Source organism: Poeciliopsis prolifica, unplaced genomic scaffold (assembly GCF_027474105.1).
Source record: "Poeciliopsis prolifica strain line A6 unplaced genomic scaffold, Auburn_PproV2 SCAFFOLD007, whole genome shotgun sequence".
NCBI classification, from domain to species: Eukaryota; Metazoa; Chordata; class Actinopteri; order Cyprinodontiformes; family Poeciliidae; genus Poeciliopsis; species Poeciliopsis prolifica.
In genome coordinates, this window is record NW_026562382.1 from 8,479,047 (window position 1) to 8,499,742 (window position 20,696).

Below are 20,696 nucleotides of genomic sequence, written 5' to 3' on the forward strand. Positions count from 1 at the left end.
GATTTATAAATTCTAAACTAAATAGAAATTAGAAATGATCCAAATATGTGAAAATGCCCCACCCAGAACAACCACTAAAGAACTTGGGGCTTCAGTGAAAGTCTCTTCTTGGAAAGTCAAGATCAAGAGTTGCCATCATGTCTCACCTCTCCAGCATCGGCAGAACTGACTTTGCTCCCCAGGCAGTTTCACAGCTATTCAGTTGTGACAAAAACAACCCACATGTTGTTCGGTAAACAACTCGGTAATGACAACAGAAACGACTCACGTTTTTGACAGGTGAGACGGTGACGCACGGGTTACTTCAATGACTCAGAGGCAAATGTCCTTAACACTGCTTTGAACTCCTGACTTTCTAAACCACTAATGTAGTACTGAAAAAGTTCTTTGAGATGAGATAGAACATAATTTCCATGTTTGCCTTTTATTCATATACTTGAGAGGCATGTTCTCAGCTTTCCTCAAAAATAAACGGTTCCAATTGACTCATATACAGAAGCAAATTCCTTCCTTTCTTACACTGCGAATGGAGCTTGTTTCCATGAAACTCCACTGATAAATTTAAATAATTTTAAAGTAATCTTGAGCCTTGTTCTTTATTGAGCTCTTCACTGAACAATAAAATATTTTATTGTGTTTTTTCATCCAGCGCACACGAGCCACTAACCGTGTAGAGTATAACACTTCCCAAATTGCATTAACTGTTCTCCATGTCCCAATCCTTCTTGTAAAACAGTTTTAAAAGTGAAATTGCTGGGAAAGTAAACCATTTTTAATTTAGCCTTTAAAGAACATATTGTATTAAAATGAAGACAGATATTCACAATAAACACAGTGACTGTAAAGGTTTGTTTTTGCTCTCACTGCAAATAGCATTTATGGAGCCAATGTAGCATAATCTAAAACATAAAAGTAAATACACTTTAGTCATAACAAAAGCACTGCATTTAATATTCTAGCGGTATTATCTATTAAGCAAAACGAAAGAGATTAATCATGAAAATAAAGCAATTCAAAGCGGAAAAATCTTCTGTGAGGATGATTCCCAACGACCAGACAGTGTTTAGTATACTTAATGGCAAGGGTAAGTTAATTATGGTAACTTGAATGGATATCCTTGACATGTTAAGCTTGTATCTTTGTTCTTACTCCTTATGTATGTACAAAATAATAGTCAAATGCAGATAATTACTTTGTGCTTGTGAAGCATTGATTGTCCTCGGTTTTATTAAAAGAAAAGTCAAGTAACATGATGTGTTTTTCTTCCTCTGGAAACAGCTCTACATTTGGTTATCCAGCCCTAGTTGGACAATCCTGCACATTTTCTTCTACTGTTAAGTTATTTACTATCGGCATAAACTACAAGGGATGCAAGATACCCTGGCATCCTGATATTTTCTACCTTATTCTGACCAACATCCGGTAGAGCTAAATGCAAACAGCAAGTACATCTTTTATGAAATTTTCTGCTTTCATGACTTTGGATGCTTTAATTTTTTAATTTATTTTTTTTTCTTTAATTTTTTTTTAGCCTTTATCTTTACTCAAATAATGAAATAAAGGAATCTGTGGATTCCGACTCTCTATGTGCTTGAGGCTTAGATTTAGAACCTGAAAAAGGCCAAATTATTTATAAGCTAAAATGCTAGGGTTGAGAGATGAAGACTGTAACTCATAAATGCCTTTAATATTATACAGGTAACCTTGTAAATTTTGTATTGTTTCCTGCAGCAGCAAGCATTTATTTTATACTAAAACCTCTAACTGTCCAAAAAAAAGGTTGCAACTACGCAGCATCAAAATGAGACTTTATATATATGTATATAGAAATGAAAAAAATAACAATAAAAAAGTATTTTCAGAAGATTATCTCCAGAGGCAGAATAATTTAAATGAGTACAATATCTTGGCTGACTGTGCTTATTGAGCAAAGTGCTGTAATGGGTTTCACCATATTCTCACTAATGCAGAAATATACAAATGCACAGAAATGTAGAAAGTAAAATGTCTTCTTTCTAAGAGTTTTTGGGATTTTACGTAATGTTTCAGACATATTTTTATTTAACCTTCCTCTTGATCTAGTTAATAATAATAGTGGATTCTAGTCTAAATAATTTCATAAACTGGTAGAGCTTAAGGTCAGTGTGACGAGCTGGTGACCTGTCCAGGGTGCACTCTGCCTTTTATCCAATACCATATAGTCTGCTAATCCTCTCTGTAAAGACTGGCATCATCAACAAACTCATTTTGCATAAAATGTGTTTAGATCCAACAAATAAATGTAACAAATATAGACCACATTATTAGGAAACATTGCTGCTGGTTCCCTGATAACAGATATTTTGAACCTGAAAGTAAAGGAATTACAAGATTATGAACCAAAGCACATGCCCTAAACCTTTATCTGTTTTCATTAATCTCAAACAAAGTACATCAAAGAGAATGATGTCGGCTGTCCATGTGGATTTTCAGCTCTGATGTCTACAGTGAAATGAAACAAATTTAAACATTTAAGTATTCAACCTACCAAATACTGGGATCAAGGTAAACTGTCAATTTTCATCACCAACTAAACAGTAACAATGGCGAAACAAGTAAAAACTTCCACAGTTTTCACAGTGTATTTTAGAGATCTTTATTTTGCATATGTCCATTCTTTCTCATTGTAGACAACAATTCAACAATTGATTCAACAAAAGAAAAAAAGGTGGGAGAGCAAAAGAAAAGAAAGGTAGGCAGTGAGTGAAGGCTTTGAGCTTTGTTACTGGAGGACGGTGACGTGCAGTTAAAAGGCTGAATGTTGTGATAAGAGAGGAATCCGTGGTGAGGAGCGTCTTTCTAATATGAGACGCTGTTTTCACAAAGGCAGAAGAGGAGGAATTAGCTCTAAGTAACACACAAACACTTAGGAGCTCACATTCATATCTGTACGGTATGTACACACTGCTTCTCATTGAGGCCCGGCCAGGAAAAAGAGCTTGACTGAGTGTGCTGCGAAGATGGAGATTAAAAAGGCAAAGTGTGAGAGGAGGGGTAGTCTGAAGAGAGGTGGGAGTATGAAAGACAAATCTTCCTAAGAGCGGTTGAGGAGTGCTGTGTGCCAAGCTATCGTTGACAGAAATCCTTTTGACTATCAAAGATGTACTCATCATACCTAAACACATCAAATATTATTCCTGCCCCTCAATTCAGAATTGCACTCCTCCTTTTCCCCTCCTTCATTTCTCTTCATCGTCTTTTCAACTTTTCCATCATTTTTGATTTCCATCATTGAAGTTTGGATTTTTCACATCCAAACTACTAAGTTTTCTAGGCAATACTTTTTTGAGTTTGTATTTTGACCATTTTTACTGAAAAAGATCACAGTGAATTTTTATGTTTGTATTTCAGTTATTTATGCTTTAAATATGCGTAAACAGCTGCCTGCATGGAATAACCTTTTAGACATTAAAACACAGACTATAGTCTGCAAAATACAAAGATTTTTAGAGTTTCTATTTCCATAGTGCTCAGTTCTTGAATAAACAAATGCAGTTGCAGACATTCACAGAATTCACGATCTCTGGATATCCAATCTGCCCGTGTCTTTAACAAACACAAACTTCAACAAACACTGTTTACTCATAAAGACAGAGAAACAAACAGAGAGCTTCCAAGACACGGTTTATGTGTTTTCTCCATAGCTGCGGTCCTGGAGGTTCTTATTACATGTGGTGAATTCAGCTCAGGCAGCCGATAACAGCGTGTATGCTCGCAAAGAAGCACACAGATGAGGCCACGCAATACTTTGTCTACCTACAGGCACGGACACCACAGCCCAACGATCGTTCATGCAGCCTCCCACTTGTATTATATAAACTGATTTTATCAGGTATACAATGGTCCAAATAATTCTTAGGTTATCACTGCCAAGCTGTGCATGCTGGTTTTTCCTCTAATTTTTTCCCTTCTACACCCCTTCCAGGAGCTCTCACTGGTTACCTTCATCTCTCCTCCATTGTTGCTACAGCCCCAGATGGTAAAGCACTGTGACCAATTAAGACCTCCCTGAGGACAGGACCAGTTATAGCCCCAGCCATCTGACCATTTTTATCTACTAGTGAGTGTGTGTGTACGTGTGTGTTTGGGGGTGTGTGTGTGTGTGTAAAACCTTTCATAGAAAATCACTGCATTTTAATCAGAGTACAAAGCCCTTGGTTTTAGGCAAGTTCCACACACCTGCCTCCCTAAAAAGCGGCACATTGCCATGTAGATCCCAGGGCAATCGCAATAATGATTATAAACCCAAAGCCAAGAGGATCTAGGCTATCATTTTGTGTAAAGCAGAGGTCGAGTGTGATGCCAGCCAGAGGTGGGGAAGCTAAGCGGCAGCACATGTGTTGTATCACTGTGAGAAACGGTGTCACTCAGGGACCGCGGCTAAGCGAGGGTGGCAGTGCTCTGTCACTAGGCATCCATCCAGCAGTATCCAGCAGATGAGGGAGCAACTATCTGTCTGAATTGCCAGCACTGTGGGGAATTAGGCATATGCCATTCCAGCTCCTCCCCTCTCACACGCAAACACCTCGCTTTGACCACATAGCCCCTTGTTACCACTCTGGCATGAGAGCACAGGTGCCAGCATATGTCTGCTCTCCCCCCCGTGGTCGGTTGCCAAGAGGTCAGAACTGGTTTTGCATCTGTCTGTGTGAATGAGCACAAGTGATGTAACTATGGATCCAGGTCACAGAAGCAAAATTAAAATGTAAAGGTTTTATGACATAATGATAGTTTTATAAATGTGTGTTCTTGAGATTCTCTGTCTAGTTGACCTGTCCAGTTCAAGTTCAAACAGTTAAGTGTTTTAGGTTTTGAACTAAAGATGAGAAAAGGCATAGCTTTCAAATTGAGAACCAGTGGGAAGGTGCAAAACAGATTTTAACTTTGGCATTACTGGGGGTCATCACAGAATAAATTGCAGTATTTTTATAGTGTTTTCATGGTATTTATATCTTGTCTGTCACTATATTTTCTTAGCAAACACCCAAAACACTGCTAAATTATTTATAACATATGGGAGCTTGTTAAAACCTGTATATGAATGGCAAATAGACTGAAGTTGTATTTTAACAGGTCCTTTTCTAACCATTCTGACCCCTGAAACAACTTTTACACTGCAGTATATTAACATTAACCTAAATGAAGTCACAACACTCACATTCATTTACAATATACAGATCAACATACAGATCTTGGTGTCTTTCCCAAGGACACATTGATATGGTTGTGGAGGCTGAAAGCTTATTCACAATCTTCAATTGGGTAGATGACTGTTATTCCCACTATCCCATAACCACCCATCTTTAGCCAGATGTATTCAGACGATTGTACTAAATTTAAAAAAAAAAAAAAACAGAGCAAACTAAAAACATGTTTTACTTATCATGAATGAAACAAGGTGTCAAGCTTAAAGCACTCCATCTCTGATGCTCTAAATAACAGCTTTGATTTATTTGACCTGTTAAATAAATCAAAGCTGATATCTATTGAATATCACTTTAAGGTGAGAAATATCCGAGTAAATATGTTCCTTCCTCAATTCTTACCCCCATTTCAACCTGTCTTTCTTCGATTTCATTCCCATAAAACAAACTATTTTCAGTGTAGCTAAAATATTTTTTGTAAATGTATTATTTATGTAGCTAAGTGTTTCATGAAATCAGTGAATAACAGACCCGTAAACCCTTGTACATCATATGAAAGTCACATATATTTTAATAGTGTTTGATTTTAATTTCTGCAAACTTTGTGGCATGCCACATTCCACATATAGTGATTCTTGGCCAACATGTGAGAAACTATGCACCCCTGCTCAAACCTTATAAACTGTGAGCAGCCGCTAAATTGCAGATATTGTTTTTAAGTACAGAAAATACCAAGCATGATATAAAACATTACTTTAGATCACTGAATGTCAAACCCATGAGCAATAATGTCCTAAAAGATCACCTAGTCAGCAGAGACAAATCCAAATTCTTACTTTGGATTTTGTTATTTATTTGCAGCAGGACCAGAATTACTGACCCAGAATTTAGATATATGGAAATATGACTTGCTTTACCAGAACAACTTACCTTCCCAGGTATTATGTTGGGTTTTTTTTACCTTCTGCACGGCACTTTAAAAACAGCTTTCAGTTAAGCTCTACAGCCCACACTTAAATCCTATACATCAGACATGTTAACTTAATCTCAGTAAACAGTGAGGCTGCGTGTACTTACTATTTACTATGCAAATATTTTACGTTTGATTCTAATCTCTGAAGCTCAATCAGTGGAACGCTCTCCTATTTGTGCTTTTCCAGTCCACAAAGCTCCCACTGAAGACAGAATGTGTACATGATGAAGACAACAGGGTGCAGTTGCAGAAAACTGGTGAGTGTGCAGATGTCCACACAGAGCTTTACAAAAACACTCTAGTGACATTTATGTCATGCACATACTTGCTGACTCTGGCATGCTGGCAAATGCAAAGTCAAACACAAAGTAAGAGAAACTCCAGACCCTCGATGAAATAATAAAAATGGTGCTGGACTTAACTACAGATATCCATTAAATAGAAAGTGCTTCATTGAAAGCTCTTCCCACACTAAAGATCACGGTTACACATAAGCCAGTAATTTTTACCTAGAAACCTTGTGAAAAAAGGTGAAATAATTGTAGCAGAAGCTATCAATGCATCTCTGGGGCTTGAAGACATCTCCAGAATACCCAATCTCCTCCTCTTTGATGTGCTAGAAGTGCATTATCCAACACTAACAGGCATGAGTGCCAATATCTTTGCATTTTTTTACAAACAAATACAAGCACATGGATTTTTTATGGGTTTATAAAATATCCAATTAAGAAAGAAAATAAAAATCATCTGTCGCCTTTTGCCAAAATGAAGCTTCAGATAACTAAAATCACACAACGTAGCAGGATATCCAGACTCTCTGATCACTCACCATATGGCTAGTAAAGGCCATTATCAGGCAATTTCAAGTCTTTACCAAGACCATTAACACAATCACTCATTACTATGCCCATTCACATCCATATTCATATTGAATTCTTATTGTGACTCTGCTAATCCCAAACAGGCAGCAGGTCCCTTTGCTACACTAGACAACAATAGGCGCACGTATCTTAAGTCCATATAAGCACTGCAGCAAAACAACCTCTGCCATATGATATTTTGAAATGAATTAAAGTAGAAAATAATTTAGTTGATTATTCGATATTAAATCTCAGATCAAAATGGTACAGTAGTTTTTTTCAAAGTTATGCCTATCCACCAAACCAGAATCCAGATGATGTGATCATGTGACTTTTGAATCCCAGAGGAGATGGTGGGGGCTTTAAGCTTGGTATCTTTGTCTCGGACTCTTATTTGAAACTAAGAAACAAAGCCATTTTTGAGTTTTTGGCCTGTCATATTGACAGAGTCGGCTATTAAAAATATTAATGATGGTGTCCGGTCTCCATAAGGAAAATAGAAGAATTGTTTAATGTCCATCACTGAGTAAACTCTGGAATATCAGCAGCAAAGTGAAAGCAGACGGACACACAAAGTATGAATGAAAAATGTATGAAAAACAGCATACAAAAATAAAACTATTTATTTAAAAAAAAATGTTATGTGAATAATATATTGTTGAGAGCATTGATGGTGATAGAGTCTCACATCTGCTGAGCAGAAGGACCTGCAATGATTCTCCACAACTATATGAGGACTAGTAAAAGCCAGAATACAATATTGTTCGCTGATTAGATCGGTGTTATATATACTCTATTTGTGAAAACAAACAGCCCACCTCCATAGACTCATATTGTGTATCATCTTGTCTCATGACCAGATATATTGTTACACCCTTACTTCATAGTAAAGTAGATTTTTCTGTAGCCTGAAGCCAACAAGAGAATTTGATTTATGTTTAATAACTGGCCCATCCACTTCACAGAAGTTCTTTTGCCTGAGGACCCAAATTATTAAGCTTTGTATTTAGTGTTGCTGAGCTTAACTAGCTCAGACTCAGGCTGCCCAAGGTTAGAGGTTAACCTTGTGTAGGGCTTTACCACCAACACTGGAAAACAAATAAATATTTCCACTAAAGACAATCCAAGTTAAAGCAGCAAAAATCTGGCATTGGAAGCCGTCACTCCTAATAATAATAGTTGCAGTCAATATTCCTTAGCAAAAATGATTTATATTGCTTTTGAAAAGCTTCTGATTATTTCTGCATATTTAACTCAGTCAAACTAGTCCCTAGATGGGCTTGTAAATACATAGAAGTAAACATTTTCATAATGAAAGTTTAAATACAAAAACTGTACTCTATTGAACAGACTTGTATTTGTTTATAACAATAAAGCTAGTTCTTGTTTTCCAAGAATTATGCTAAAGCTAAACTAGATTTGCAAATAAGATCTTAGCTTAGGAGAAGAAACAATTACAAAAATCACCAGAGGTCCAACTAATTAAGTAAGACATCATCTGAGCCTCAAAATGTACCAAATCATGTTTGGTCCATTCTGGTCCACTTCCGTTAAAATAAAAGGACAACCACTTTGTTTTGAGATGATTGCAAAAGAAAGAAAAGAGTATTCATGAAGGCATTCTTTTTGATAAGGTTGTTTCTTTGCTTGTTTTACTGTTGGCAGTGTTAATGTCCTGTCTGCTTAAAACCCGGCGTGATGGATTAGATTTAATTATCTCTAAGCCTGTTACAATTGTGTGATTTTTAAAATCTCTTTTTAAAAAAAGCATTTACTGATGCCAGGCTCTTAAGGGTTATCAGAGGGTCACATTTTTGTATTTCTATATTAAATTATAAACGTTTTGAGCCTCATCACTTTGGTCCCCCATGACCTTTGCGGTATATGAACATCATTTGTTCAGTAACTAAGCTTCCTATTCCAATGTTGTTTCGTGTTTCCAAGTCCCAAAGATGAACCACAGGAAGTTGTTTTACTGGAATAAAGGAGTGCGTATTTATCTAGCCATTTAAATGCATGTGATCAACACTGAATCTGTGTACTGTACCCTAAGGAGCAGCATAAAAATTCAAGTTACCTTTACTGGTCATTACTGTGGCTTGGTGACTAACCCTGAAAGTGTTTCCATTTGGATAATTTAACAAAAGTACTGAACTACCAAGGTAAATAAACTGATATTTAAACTGACATACAATGGTTTAGAGTACTTTTTCAAATTAACTTTTCAGTATGGGGGCAAAAGGTGTAGTCTGTGACCTGGACATTAGTTCAAGTCGCTGCAGATGACATGAATAAAGACCACAGGAACCTTGATGTATCAGCGAGATAATCTATTCTAAGAGAAGCACATTAGTCTTTAAATCTCTGAAAAGGGAAACCACGTCTCAGAGAGTTCAACTGTAGCTGCCAGTTACAAATTTGCCATAACATAACAAGAAAAATATGTCAATTTATGGACTATTTTTACCTCCTGCCACCTTTTGGGTTATTTTTAAACATCTCCCATTGAATTTGGGCCACCGGTGAAGGGCAGAACTTGCACACAGCATTTAGGGCAGCTTGTTCCGTGGCAGTGAAGACATTAAGGTGTCTAGTTTTCATTGTTCAGCACTCCTTTCTTCACAGCGCTACATGCTCTACCCAGGCGTTACATTGTCAACTACAGTGATCCACGGGTTGTTAAACCTCTCGTCAGCGCTGCTCCTTTGAAAGCATGTCCTCCAATGGGAACACTTCAGCACCATCCCTCTTAGACTCAATTACGGGTGCGACATAGTTCCTGACTGACAGCTCACTACTGTGTGTGACTGCGTTTGTGTTTTCCATCGAGGACAATTCATATATATGTGTGCATCTGTGTCCAGTAGGTTGAGTTGCAGTAATGCTATTGGCAGGAAGCCCTTTTCTGCTAAAGTAGATGAGATGTCCAAGGGAACGGCAAGCTAGACATGGCGATAAAAATCTCTTCCCATTTGGAGAGCTGCCTGGTCTGCAGCTTACAGCCAGTTCGAGCAATCACACGTACACACAAATCGAGGAAAAGAAAATGTAATTATAAAAGAAACTGAGAGGCGATTGTAAGGCCAGAGTGAAAGGTGGGAGAGGAAACTATAAGTGTCACTGGAAGGAAAGATGAAAAAGATAAAGATGCTTCAGTCACACATAGACCTGTGCTGTCGATCAATAAGAGATGCAAAAATGTCTTGTCTCCTCGTTTTTCCATTGTCTCTCGCACGTTCTCCTCCAGTAAAAACATCCGGTACATCTTTCTTGCAAACACAAGGCATCATTGAAGATTTCTCTATTTCTTTGTCTTATTTAATCACTGCTTGGAGTTCAATCACACTCACGTCTTTCTATTTCATTGACAAAGCCATAAACCAGCATGAGTAATGCCGACTTGGAGCTGATGTAAGGACCAAGGAATCAAATCCTGAGCAATAGGCTTAGGAAGGCAGTGGGATTCAGATGGAAATGCAGAAATGAAGAGGAAAACGGGAGGTGGGCTCCATGTGTCACTTGGTGTAACAGACAGAATGCAAGATGACATCTCTTCGTTCGGCCCATCTCATTAAGAGTAGAGGAAGGCAACTTTAACTCTCATGGGAGAAAAAAAAGCAGGGGCGACACACAAATCAGACACGAACACGCACACGATGCTGAGCTCAGCAGAAGATTGGTTCAGCCTCTCCTGCTGCATGTTGAGTAGAGCAAAGTGTCCATGCTCACTAAAGAAAAACCAAAGAAATCACTCCCGTTGATTATCATGTTCAGACAAACTCACAGGGATGTTAGCCTGTGTTCTGCAACATTCAATAAACAAGAAAATATTGAAACTTTAATTCACTTCAGTTATTTAGTTCCAACCATACAACTTGTACCAAGTTATTCCAGACATGACGTGATTTCTTCTGGTCATGTCGATGGTTATGGCTTAGAACTAAAAAGCCATAACCATTTTAAGTGCATTAAAATGCACTTAAAATGCAAAACTTAAGACTATTTTTAAGACAAAAATGTTATGGCCATAACATAACATTTTTGTTAACATTGAGGCGGTTAAGCAGACAGTGAGCAAATTACCAAAGCTCAGTGCTAAAGAAGTTGGCAGATACAAGAACTGCATACAAGAACAATAATGGCAAGTTGAGTAATTTCAGAATTTGACCAAAATGACCAACCGGAATGGACACGCATGTCCAGAAGAGACATAAGACTCTCTCATTCCTTACGTTGAGCCACTTCAAGAACTGTCTTCCCTGGGTAAAGAACAAATACAACAGGGCTGCTATGCAGTGATTCAAAATATCACTTTCTGTTGTTGTGATGAAACAACATCAGAAAGTAGTTTTTGTATTTCATCTGGAAATCAGAGTTCAGAAAAGATTGGAGACACAAAACCGAAGTTGTGTGAGTTTCAGTGTGAGGTTTTCACTATCGAAATGATTTCAAAAACCTTCTTATCTGCTGGTGTTGGTCACACAGTTTTCTTTATCAAGTCCAAAGTCAGCATAGTCATCAAGCAGGAAGTTTTAAGCTTCTCTCTGTTGACAAGCTCAACAGAGATGCTTATTTAATTTTCCACCAGCACTTTGTGCTTTCCCACACTGCCAACAGTATCAACACCTGATTTAACGAGAAGGGAATCAGTGTTCTTGATTGGCCAGCATTATAAGATTTAGGTAAAGAGAAAAATAAAAGACATCAAACTAAACCAATGAGTAGCTTATCATCAGCAGCATGCGTATGAATGAGTGAATGACTGAATGTAGTATGAATCGCTACATTCGGTAGCGTTTTAAGTAAGAGTCTTTGGACTTGATGAAGTCCAGAGATTTTATCAAGTCTTTGGACTTGATGAATTGCTATACATGTACAAGCCATTTACCATACGAACAATGCAGAAGAGCCGAAGGCCACTTCCTCTTTAATCCCTCAGCAGAGTCACAGGCTGATCACTTCCTTGCACAACACATTGCTGCATTAAATCATGCAAAAGTAGCCCAAGCCAAGTACTAAATGTGTATACTGCAGAGTACATCAATACACTATTCAGTAAGGTGGCATATATGTATTAAAAATTCTTTTTAGTCTTGAGTTTGAAATACTATTTGTTCATATTTTAACATATTTAGATACTTAAGCTAAAGTACCTGTTCAGAGTGAGGACATTTCACCAGTAAATTAAAACCCTTTTTCTATTCTTTTAGCAGACAAAAGAAATATATTGGTCTTAAATGGGGAGACGATGAAAACTGAGAGATGTGGTAATTTCCTGTGGCTTTTTCTAAAAGAAGATTTAAGTAACATTTTTTCAGTGTTAATTGAAACTCCTCTGTCTCATCTCAAGCCTTTTTACTCTGTTTCTTTCACCCTTCCCTCAGTTTATGGCCACTAATTGCATTTTAAAACATGCAAGGCGGCGTGCAGCTACATTAACCCCGGTAGCCACATCAGGGAGAGAGCTTTTTAAAATGCACACCAATGGTGGTAGCTGTCATGTGGGCAATGTACCTGGGGGAGGTGTAACCAACCACAGTGGAGTGAGACCCCATCTTGTCATTTATTGGTCACAGACTCTATTTCACATCATTCGCCCTGCTCATCTCCAGCGCTGTCACTTTTGTCCCCATTTTTCTCCTTTCCAATTTTCTCATCTCTGCCTCCTAATACCATCCATCTCACTTTCTTTCTTCCACATCACTTTAAACCAAAGTTCTTTTCCCCCCTCATGTCTGACACCTGGAAATAGGGTTTCTCTCACTCGTCAGCAGTGAATAAGGACAAGGACCAAGAATGTCATTATTGGAATTTCACCATTGTTGTCAGTCCTTTAAGGATTACATCTTTTAAAAAAATCATTATTGTACAGGATACAGATAACCTTAAAATTCTTTTATTTTCCACTGGAGTCATTTTCATGATGCATTCTTCTTGAGTGGGGGTTCACAAAAACGTCATGGTGTCTGTAGGCCAGGGCTTGTTGTTCTGCTAGCTGTTGGATAAGCTCAAACACAGGCTGGTGCGTAGGATAAGAACAACCATGATGGCCATGTCATGCTGTTGTCCTTTTTTTCTTGCAATCTGATGTGTAGGAGGAAGTCAAACACTCAACCATGCACACAAACGTGCAAACATTACTTAGAGAAACATACACTGAGATGAAGCAGATGGGAGCTCAGTCATATTTTAGTGTAACCCTCCGATGCATGAGTGACTGACTATATAGTCTTTGACTCGGGTTGCAATCAATGTGTTTTTATGCTATTTTTGTCATTTTTATTCAAAATAATGTTTTGCATAACGCTTTCTACTGTGTTTTATTTCACACAAGAATTATTTCATGTTTGAAATATTTTCATTTTCACTTTTTAAAATGTTTTTAGAACAATTTGTAGAATATTTTTAACATGACAACAACAGCAATGATAAAATGTCAATAATGGACAATGTCAACATCCATAATGTGTGTGTGAGTGTGTGTATGGGCATGGGGTGTGAAAGAGCATGTTTCTTGAAACCAGCTAGCTGACTAAGTTAGCTAACATCACTGTCTGTATTCTATTATGCTATGTGTATCACACATGTGAGTGTATGTATGTGTGTGCATTTATTTATCCATCAATCCATCCATGGTCGGGTCACGGGATCAGCAGCGACCTAAGCCTAAGTAGTTCATTTTGGCTGCTTGTATCTGTGACCTCGTTCTTTTGGACATGACCCAAAGCCCATGACCATAGATGATGGTAGGAACGTAGATCGACCGGTAAATCACGAGCATTACTCTTTGCTCTTTCACTCAGCTCTCTCTTCACCACGACAGACCGGTACAGCAGACACTGCATCAATCTGCTTTTCAATCTCTTGCTCCATTTTTCCCTCATTCGTGACCAAGATCCCAAGATACTTGAACTCCTCCACTTGGGGAAGGACATCCTCCCCAACCTGTAGGGAAAAGGCACTCTATTCTTTTCCAGGTCATTTATTTATAAATTTATTTTATTTATTGAGATGATAAAAGAAGGAACCTTGAACACATTGATCAACAGGTTTTGCATATCATTCAACACACTCTCTCTTGGTTTTCTTATCCAGGGTGTCACAAACACAGAGAGGCACACAAATAAAGCACATATTATATATACAGTACAGACTGTAGTGTTAGCTAGTTGTTTAGATAACTAGTGTTGGCTAACTCTGAAGAAAAATAATATGTTGATTCGTTACATTAACTCCGTCACAGTACTCATGATTGACACACACACACACGCACACAAATGAGATAAAAAATAAAGATAATACTTATATGTAAGAGTTCTTGCTATATAAAATATTATTACTCAGGGGTGACATTTAGGACTCAGTGTGTATGGTTCACAAAAAATAGTTTCCGTGACAGTCACAGCTGGTAAGAAACAAAGATTCCAATTAAATTCCATAGGAAATGAATTTTTGACCCACTAATGGAAAAATGGGGTAGTAATATAAAACATGCTATTTCTTAAAATGTATAAAAGGTAAATTGTGGATGGATATCAGTAACATATTTTCTGAGGAATGCCTGGAATATGAAGTGATGAAAACTTTTCTTAACAAAGTTTTCATCAGATATTGCAAAAAGATGACCTCACCGGGTCAAAAAGGACCCACTTACTCATCAGAGGGTTAAGAAAATTGATGTATGGACACTGTAACTACAATAAGGCTTAAAAAGCTGCAACACTCCAATGTTAAATGCAGACCTTGTATAGGACCTAACCACTTACACTGGAAAACTAATAAATACTGCAGCGCAAGGACAATGCAACTTATGGCAAGAGATGTCTGGCAGACATGCATCCTTCATAGGGATGTAGTCGTTATTGGTCTGAGTCTGGGGATTTAAAAACTCTAAACATTGTTTTATTGTTGTTTGCGAGAAATAAAAGATTTGCTCATCCATCCACTGTCTCAATGGGTTGCTAAAGTAACAGGTCCAAGAGACGCTACATAAACGTATTCTAGTATTTCATACATGCAACTTTAACATCTAATTAAGGTTCTAAATGTTTTCATTTGAAGAACTACACAGCCTGAAGCAGTCTCCATATTTTCTTCTTAATTTGGCCTGGATATGCAGATAGAACATACGTACTAGTGAAACCTTTGAAAGACTAAAAAAAATTCCAAAGATGTTTTTTACACATTCATAATTTACAGCACTGAATCGAATTTTTTGCACCTGCTAATTGTTCTCATATTTGAAATTTTTCTGTTTTTTTCCCAAAGGCACTAAGTAGGCTGAACCAAACTTCAACTAGTTTCAACTTTCAACTTCATAGAGGGTAAGATATACGGTGGATTCTGACTGCTGACTTTCTTTGAAAAGTATCACTGAGATACAAAAACAGGCGTCAGGCATTTGTGTGTGTAACTTCATGTAATTGGCATTACAATACATGGCAGACAGAAAGGTGTCCAGGTGTGCTGCTAAAACTGTTTTTCTCCTCGGGCATCAGGTACTAGATTCCATGAGAAGAACATCATAATTACACTGCAGAGAAAATGCAACAGAGGAGGAGCTAGATGCTGACTTTCCAGTCACATTCTTTAAGTCATACCAATTCACTAAATTATTAATAGTATACAGAGATACAGCATTCTGTAAGGGGTCAACCTTTTTGTAGGGTATGTAACCTAATTCTGACACCTGTTATTGAAAACTGCAGGAAAACTGTCAAGACGTATGACTTTTGTGGCCACAGTATAGTCATGAAACAACGTTTCTGTCATGATATTGTTTTATTGCTCCTACGTAACATTTTAAATATGAGATAAACTGGAAATTAAAACAAGAGATTGCTTGATGTAAATCTGTGTGTATGTAATAAAACGTGTTAAAGTATTGAAATAAATTAAGTTTTTGATGGTTATGAAGATAGCTGCAGAACAGTCCTCCGACATAATCCTTGAAGGACTGTTTCTTTTTTCAAAAAGGGTCGACTGGGACGAAATAAGTAAGAGACTTCACAAAAGCTATTGTTTGCTCACACCATGAGCCACGGATTCATGCAGCCATTTGGGGACTCACAGGGGGTTTGTGTCATGGTAGGGAGAAAAATATGGGAGAGACCCTGCAGTGGACCCCTGACCCTCAGAACTGGGTTAAGAGGTTAGAGACACAGAAAGAAGCTTGGATAATAGTCCCTCAATACCTCTGTTCACACATTCTGTCTAGCTCCCTCTGTCTCACACACACACACCCGCGCACACACACATATCTATAAATACTGTGTGTTATCAGCAGCACTGTTTCACAGCGTCCTGCAACTGAGCCCTGCCCTACATTCAGATCCCACTGAACATACTAGAAATTATAACAGCTGAAGTCCAGGATCACTCATTCAAGGAGATATAAAAAAATAAAAAAAATAAAATAAAATGTAAACCATATCATTTAATCACCAGCAAGGACAGCTGGATGTGACGGTTGCCTAAAAAGAAAAGCAAAGCAAATACTCATGTTTCATACTACTCCACAGATTTTTGTAATTCCCATTTTCAGAATGAGGCATTTGGTCTGAGCCTTGGCCTCAAGAACAGGGTCAAATATGTGACGGATAAAGCCATGAAGTTACGAAGGGAATGGAATCCACCACTGTGGCAGCTGTGATTTCAGAGCTGCCTTTTGTGGAGGGGGATTAGATCTAAGTATGCATCTGAAAATGAAGGAGTTGAAGGGAAAACTTGTGCTGGATGTTTTAAGCAGTCACTCATCCTGCCAACACAGTGGGTACGCTACAGAAACAGCCCAAGGCAAGAAACGAATAGGTGGGAAGAAAGTCCGTGTTTGCCTGGGTATGGATGTGTGTAAGATTATGAGATCAGCTTTCTCCAGGCAGGCAGGCGGGACTGGGTGAAACTAGAGTAATAATTACAGATACTTCAGAGAGACTTTCTTCTTTGTGTATTTCCACAGAATTAAGAATCAAGGACCAAACAGTTCCAGGATAAAGTTTTGAAAACGCCCCCATTATTCAGTTTTGTCCAACATTTGTTCTTAAGCTTGAAAATACTAAAGAACACCTCAGAGAATCCTAAGTCCTCACAGCACTTTTATTATGATTGAAAATAAAACAAAAGAAAAACTTAACATCTTCAAGGTTTAAAAAAATGACATATATATAATAAAACTGATAAAAACTTGGAAATATTCTCAGCCGTTGACAATACTAAGGTGAGAATCAGAAACAGATTTAACCGAGTTAAAAATAATTAACATTTTTATTAATAAATTTGGAATGCATTTGATCGTTTCAGAATCTTAAATAATTGTGTCTGAAACCTAAGCTGAATAATTGTACACCAAACAGAGATTTCAAGCTTATGTGAATCCGGGTTTGTGTCGTTTCATCTTATGTGCTGGGTGTTTGACTTGTCCTTTGTCTCACAACAACTAAATCCAAATTTTTATTGCAAGCAGGTTCTCTGATAGCCTGACTCTCAAGCCTGTTCCCAATCGTTCACCTCAGTTTCCAGAGAGTCCAAAATATTCTCCTCTTTACTTCTTTTGCTGAAATCAGAACATGCCTGCCCTACTCCTGTTGGATAATTTGTTCTCATTAGCTTAAACATTTTCATCACTCCATGGTTTATTAACTTGGTATTTAGTTGGAAAATAGATGGGCACCAGGTCAGTTCACCACTTCCCTTCTCCCATTTTACGGGGATTGTTATTTCACCCCTTCTTAGGTCCATTTCATACCTGTAAACAAACCATTTAACATCCTTGTCTAAATTATAGAGACATATTAGCATAAACATGTCTCAGTCTCACATCAGATTCTCCTTCCATTTGTCATCTGAAAACATAATATTGCACACCATTTTCATTCTGATAACCGATAATAGACATTTGCCTGTCTATAAAATATAACAAATTATGACCAAAATTATGCAAAATTACAAGAATCCAATGACTTGATGCAGTTTTTTTATGTCTTTTGAGTATGACTATCCAGAATGCCATCAAGCATAGTAGATTGTTTTTTTGAGGGTCTTAAAAACTAAAGTCTGATGGGCTTTCAACAGTTGTTTGGACATCAAATACCTCATAACACATTTTCACTCCATTCCAGTGCACCTGGCTTTTTTAATATGACGCCTTATTTTTCTTTGCTAACTGAAGAAGATGATAAAATACAGTTTTTTTTCAAATCTCCAACAATATTTGCTGACAAAATAAGAACTTACTGTGTACAAATAAAATAAACAAAAACTTTGTAATAGATACTTTGCCAAGTTTTCTTTTATATTTCAAATGCTCTCAGTTTAACTAAAGGTTTGAAAAACACTTTCTTTGCTAAAAGAAGTGCTAATGTGTATTAACTACAACTATCCCCCTGAAAATGCTCCAAAACAACAACTGGGGGAAAATTACGTAAAAAGCAACAAGTTTTCAGAAAGGCTTTAAGAAAGACTTTTAAAAATCTGAAGATTTTTAAGAGTCCAAAATTATTTGTTTAAATTGTGACTTTATTCTCAAGAATGTATTCAACTACTGCAATCTTCTTTTTTTATACTAGTAAACTCTACTCAGAGTAAAGACTTTGCAAAAAGTCTTTGCAAAAAGAATCTAATTTATAATTTCAAATTCAGTGTGTAATATATCAATGAAATGCTAAAATTAAAACAGTTGCATGGTGTCACCAGAAGCCCAAACTTCCACAAGATGCATATGAAAAAAAGCCATTTCTAATAGTAGGTTTGCTTGGGTATGGATTTGTGTAAGATTACACACATCCACTTGATGACAACACTTTGTCATCAAAGTGTTGTTGGTCACTCTGATGACAAATGACAATGTGTGTGTTCAGAGACTCACCTGTGAGGTTGGTGCGCGCGCTGTAGGATCCCAGGTACCGCCCGTCCGTGTTGGGGGTGTAACACTCAAACACGCCTTGGTCCCTGGCCTGCACTTTGGTGATGTGAAGAACTGCTGAGTCATCACTCAGCCTCTCCACAAAAATCTCTTTACTGTTCACCCTCTGGGCATACACAGCATAAGCATAGTCTGACTGGGCTGTGCTTACAATCCGGATCTCCCGTTCTGGTACTGAGGGTAGGTACATGGACCAGTCAAAGTCCTGTTTCACACCATCTTTGTAGCCTGTCACGTTGCACCAGATGGTCACATGGGAGCCTTCTGTCCGGACCAGGGGTCCACTCTGGACTGTCACAACCCTCTGAGCAACTGCAATGCCTGCTGCATGAAACAATAGGAAGAGAAGGAAGCAAAAAAGAAGAAAGAAAGAAGTGAAGGTGGGGAGAAAAGAAAGGAAAACACAAGTGAAAAAGCTGCAATTTAAATATTTAACACTGACACAATTTAGACACTGAACATCGCTTAGGAAATACAGAAAAGGACTGACACGTGTGCAGCTCAGCCTTCTGGGAGCAGTTCTTGCTGAGGTAGAAATGCCCACAGACAATCACACAAACTTGGCTTTTAAAACAGCACTCGAAAAGATCGCCATAACTGTTGTCACTCACTGCTATTACATGCACTCAGACGTTAGCTCTTCACCTCACGCACAGCAATAAGGCTACACTACACCGAGGTTAGAGGAAGCCATCTGGGAGTAAGAGCTCAGTGTGAGTAGGTAAAACACAAGCCCGTGAGACGCATTAAGGCTGTCAAGCTGCAAAGAGAACAGGTGCTATTGAAGTGGATAATAAACAGTGTTTACCCTGATGCATCCCTAATCTTTTTGTCATGCCATGATTCCGGAGCATAGATGAGAACAAACCGTGGATTTGATTCAAACTGAAACATCAGCCAGGCTGACACAAGCAAGCATTTGTTTACTGGCAACACACTTGGCACAAACATGTAAGGAATAAACATAACAGTGAAATTCCCTCATACAGTTCACTTTTACGGTCATTTTGAAATGTATTTTACCAGGCAGACAGTACTGCTTCTTAAAACATGTTATGAAAACTGTTTCTACATGTCTGTTAGGAAAATTATTATCTTAGTTCATTTACTTTTATATTGGATGATTATGTTTTCATATTATTCCGTGTGTTGTTTTCTTTCCCTTTCTTTTATTGTATATTCTCAACTGTCTTTTAGAGTGTTCTCTTGAAGGTTGGAAATGCCTCACACATTTCTGTGTTAACGAGCCACAATGATCTTTGTCTGTATCCTGAGAGTGGTCATCCTTGTGTCCCATTGATGGGACATCAACGAAGACTTCCAAAGTTTCACTATCCTACATGCAGTAGCATAGCGTATTGGTCAATTGTTTGCATGTCTGAGTGAGAAAGCCAACCTCTTTGTGTATTCACATGATAATAAAAGGCAGTTGGGGACTGAGAACCGACAGAGTTGACCTCAGACTGCGTTTGGCAGCGGTTCTCTCCGCGTCCAGCTCTTCTTCCCTTTTCTGCGGAAAAGTAATTTGTGTCTTTGGTTGATTCTTGCAGGTTGGGGAACAAAATAAACCCAACATTGTCAGTATGATATTTGTAGTCTAAATCCTCAATTGCAGAAGAATAAACCTACGGAGTCAAATTAAAATGTTTTGTTTTAATCCGGTAATTTCAAAATTTCTTTTCTGACACAAAAACAGCCTTTCTTTCTAAAAAAAAAAAAAGAAGAAGAAAAAAAAAGTCGTTTATTTTATTCTTGAAATA

The 20,696-nt window shown here is 37.7% G+C and overlaps 1 protein-coding gene across 1 annotated transcript in view; it reads right to left on the reverse strand.

Annotated features, from left to right (window-relative positions):
* The window catches only part of LOC129361437 (immunoglobulin superfamily member 3-like), a 104,446-nt gene that overhangs the window by 58,615 nt on the left and 25,135 nt on the right, over nucleotides 1–20,696 (reverse strand). Inside the window, 1 exon segment of the mRNA XM_055032279.1 lies at nucleotides 18,880–19,260. Coding sequence (XP_054888254.1) covers nucleotides 18,880–19,260 — 381 coding nt within the window.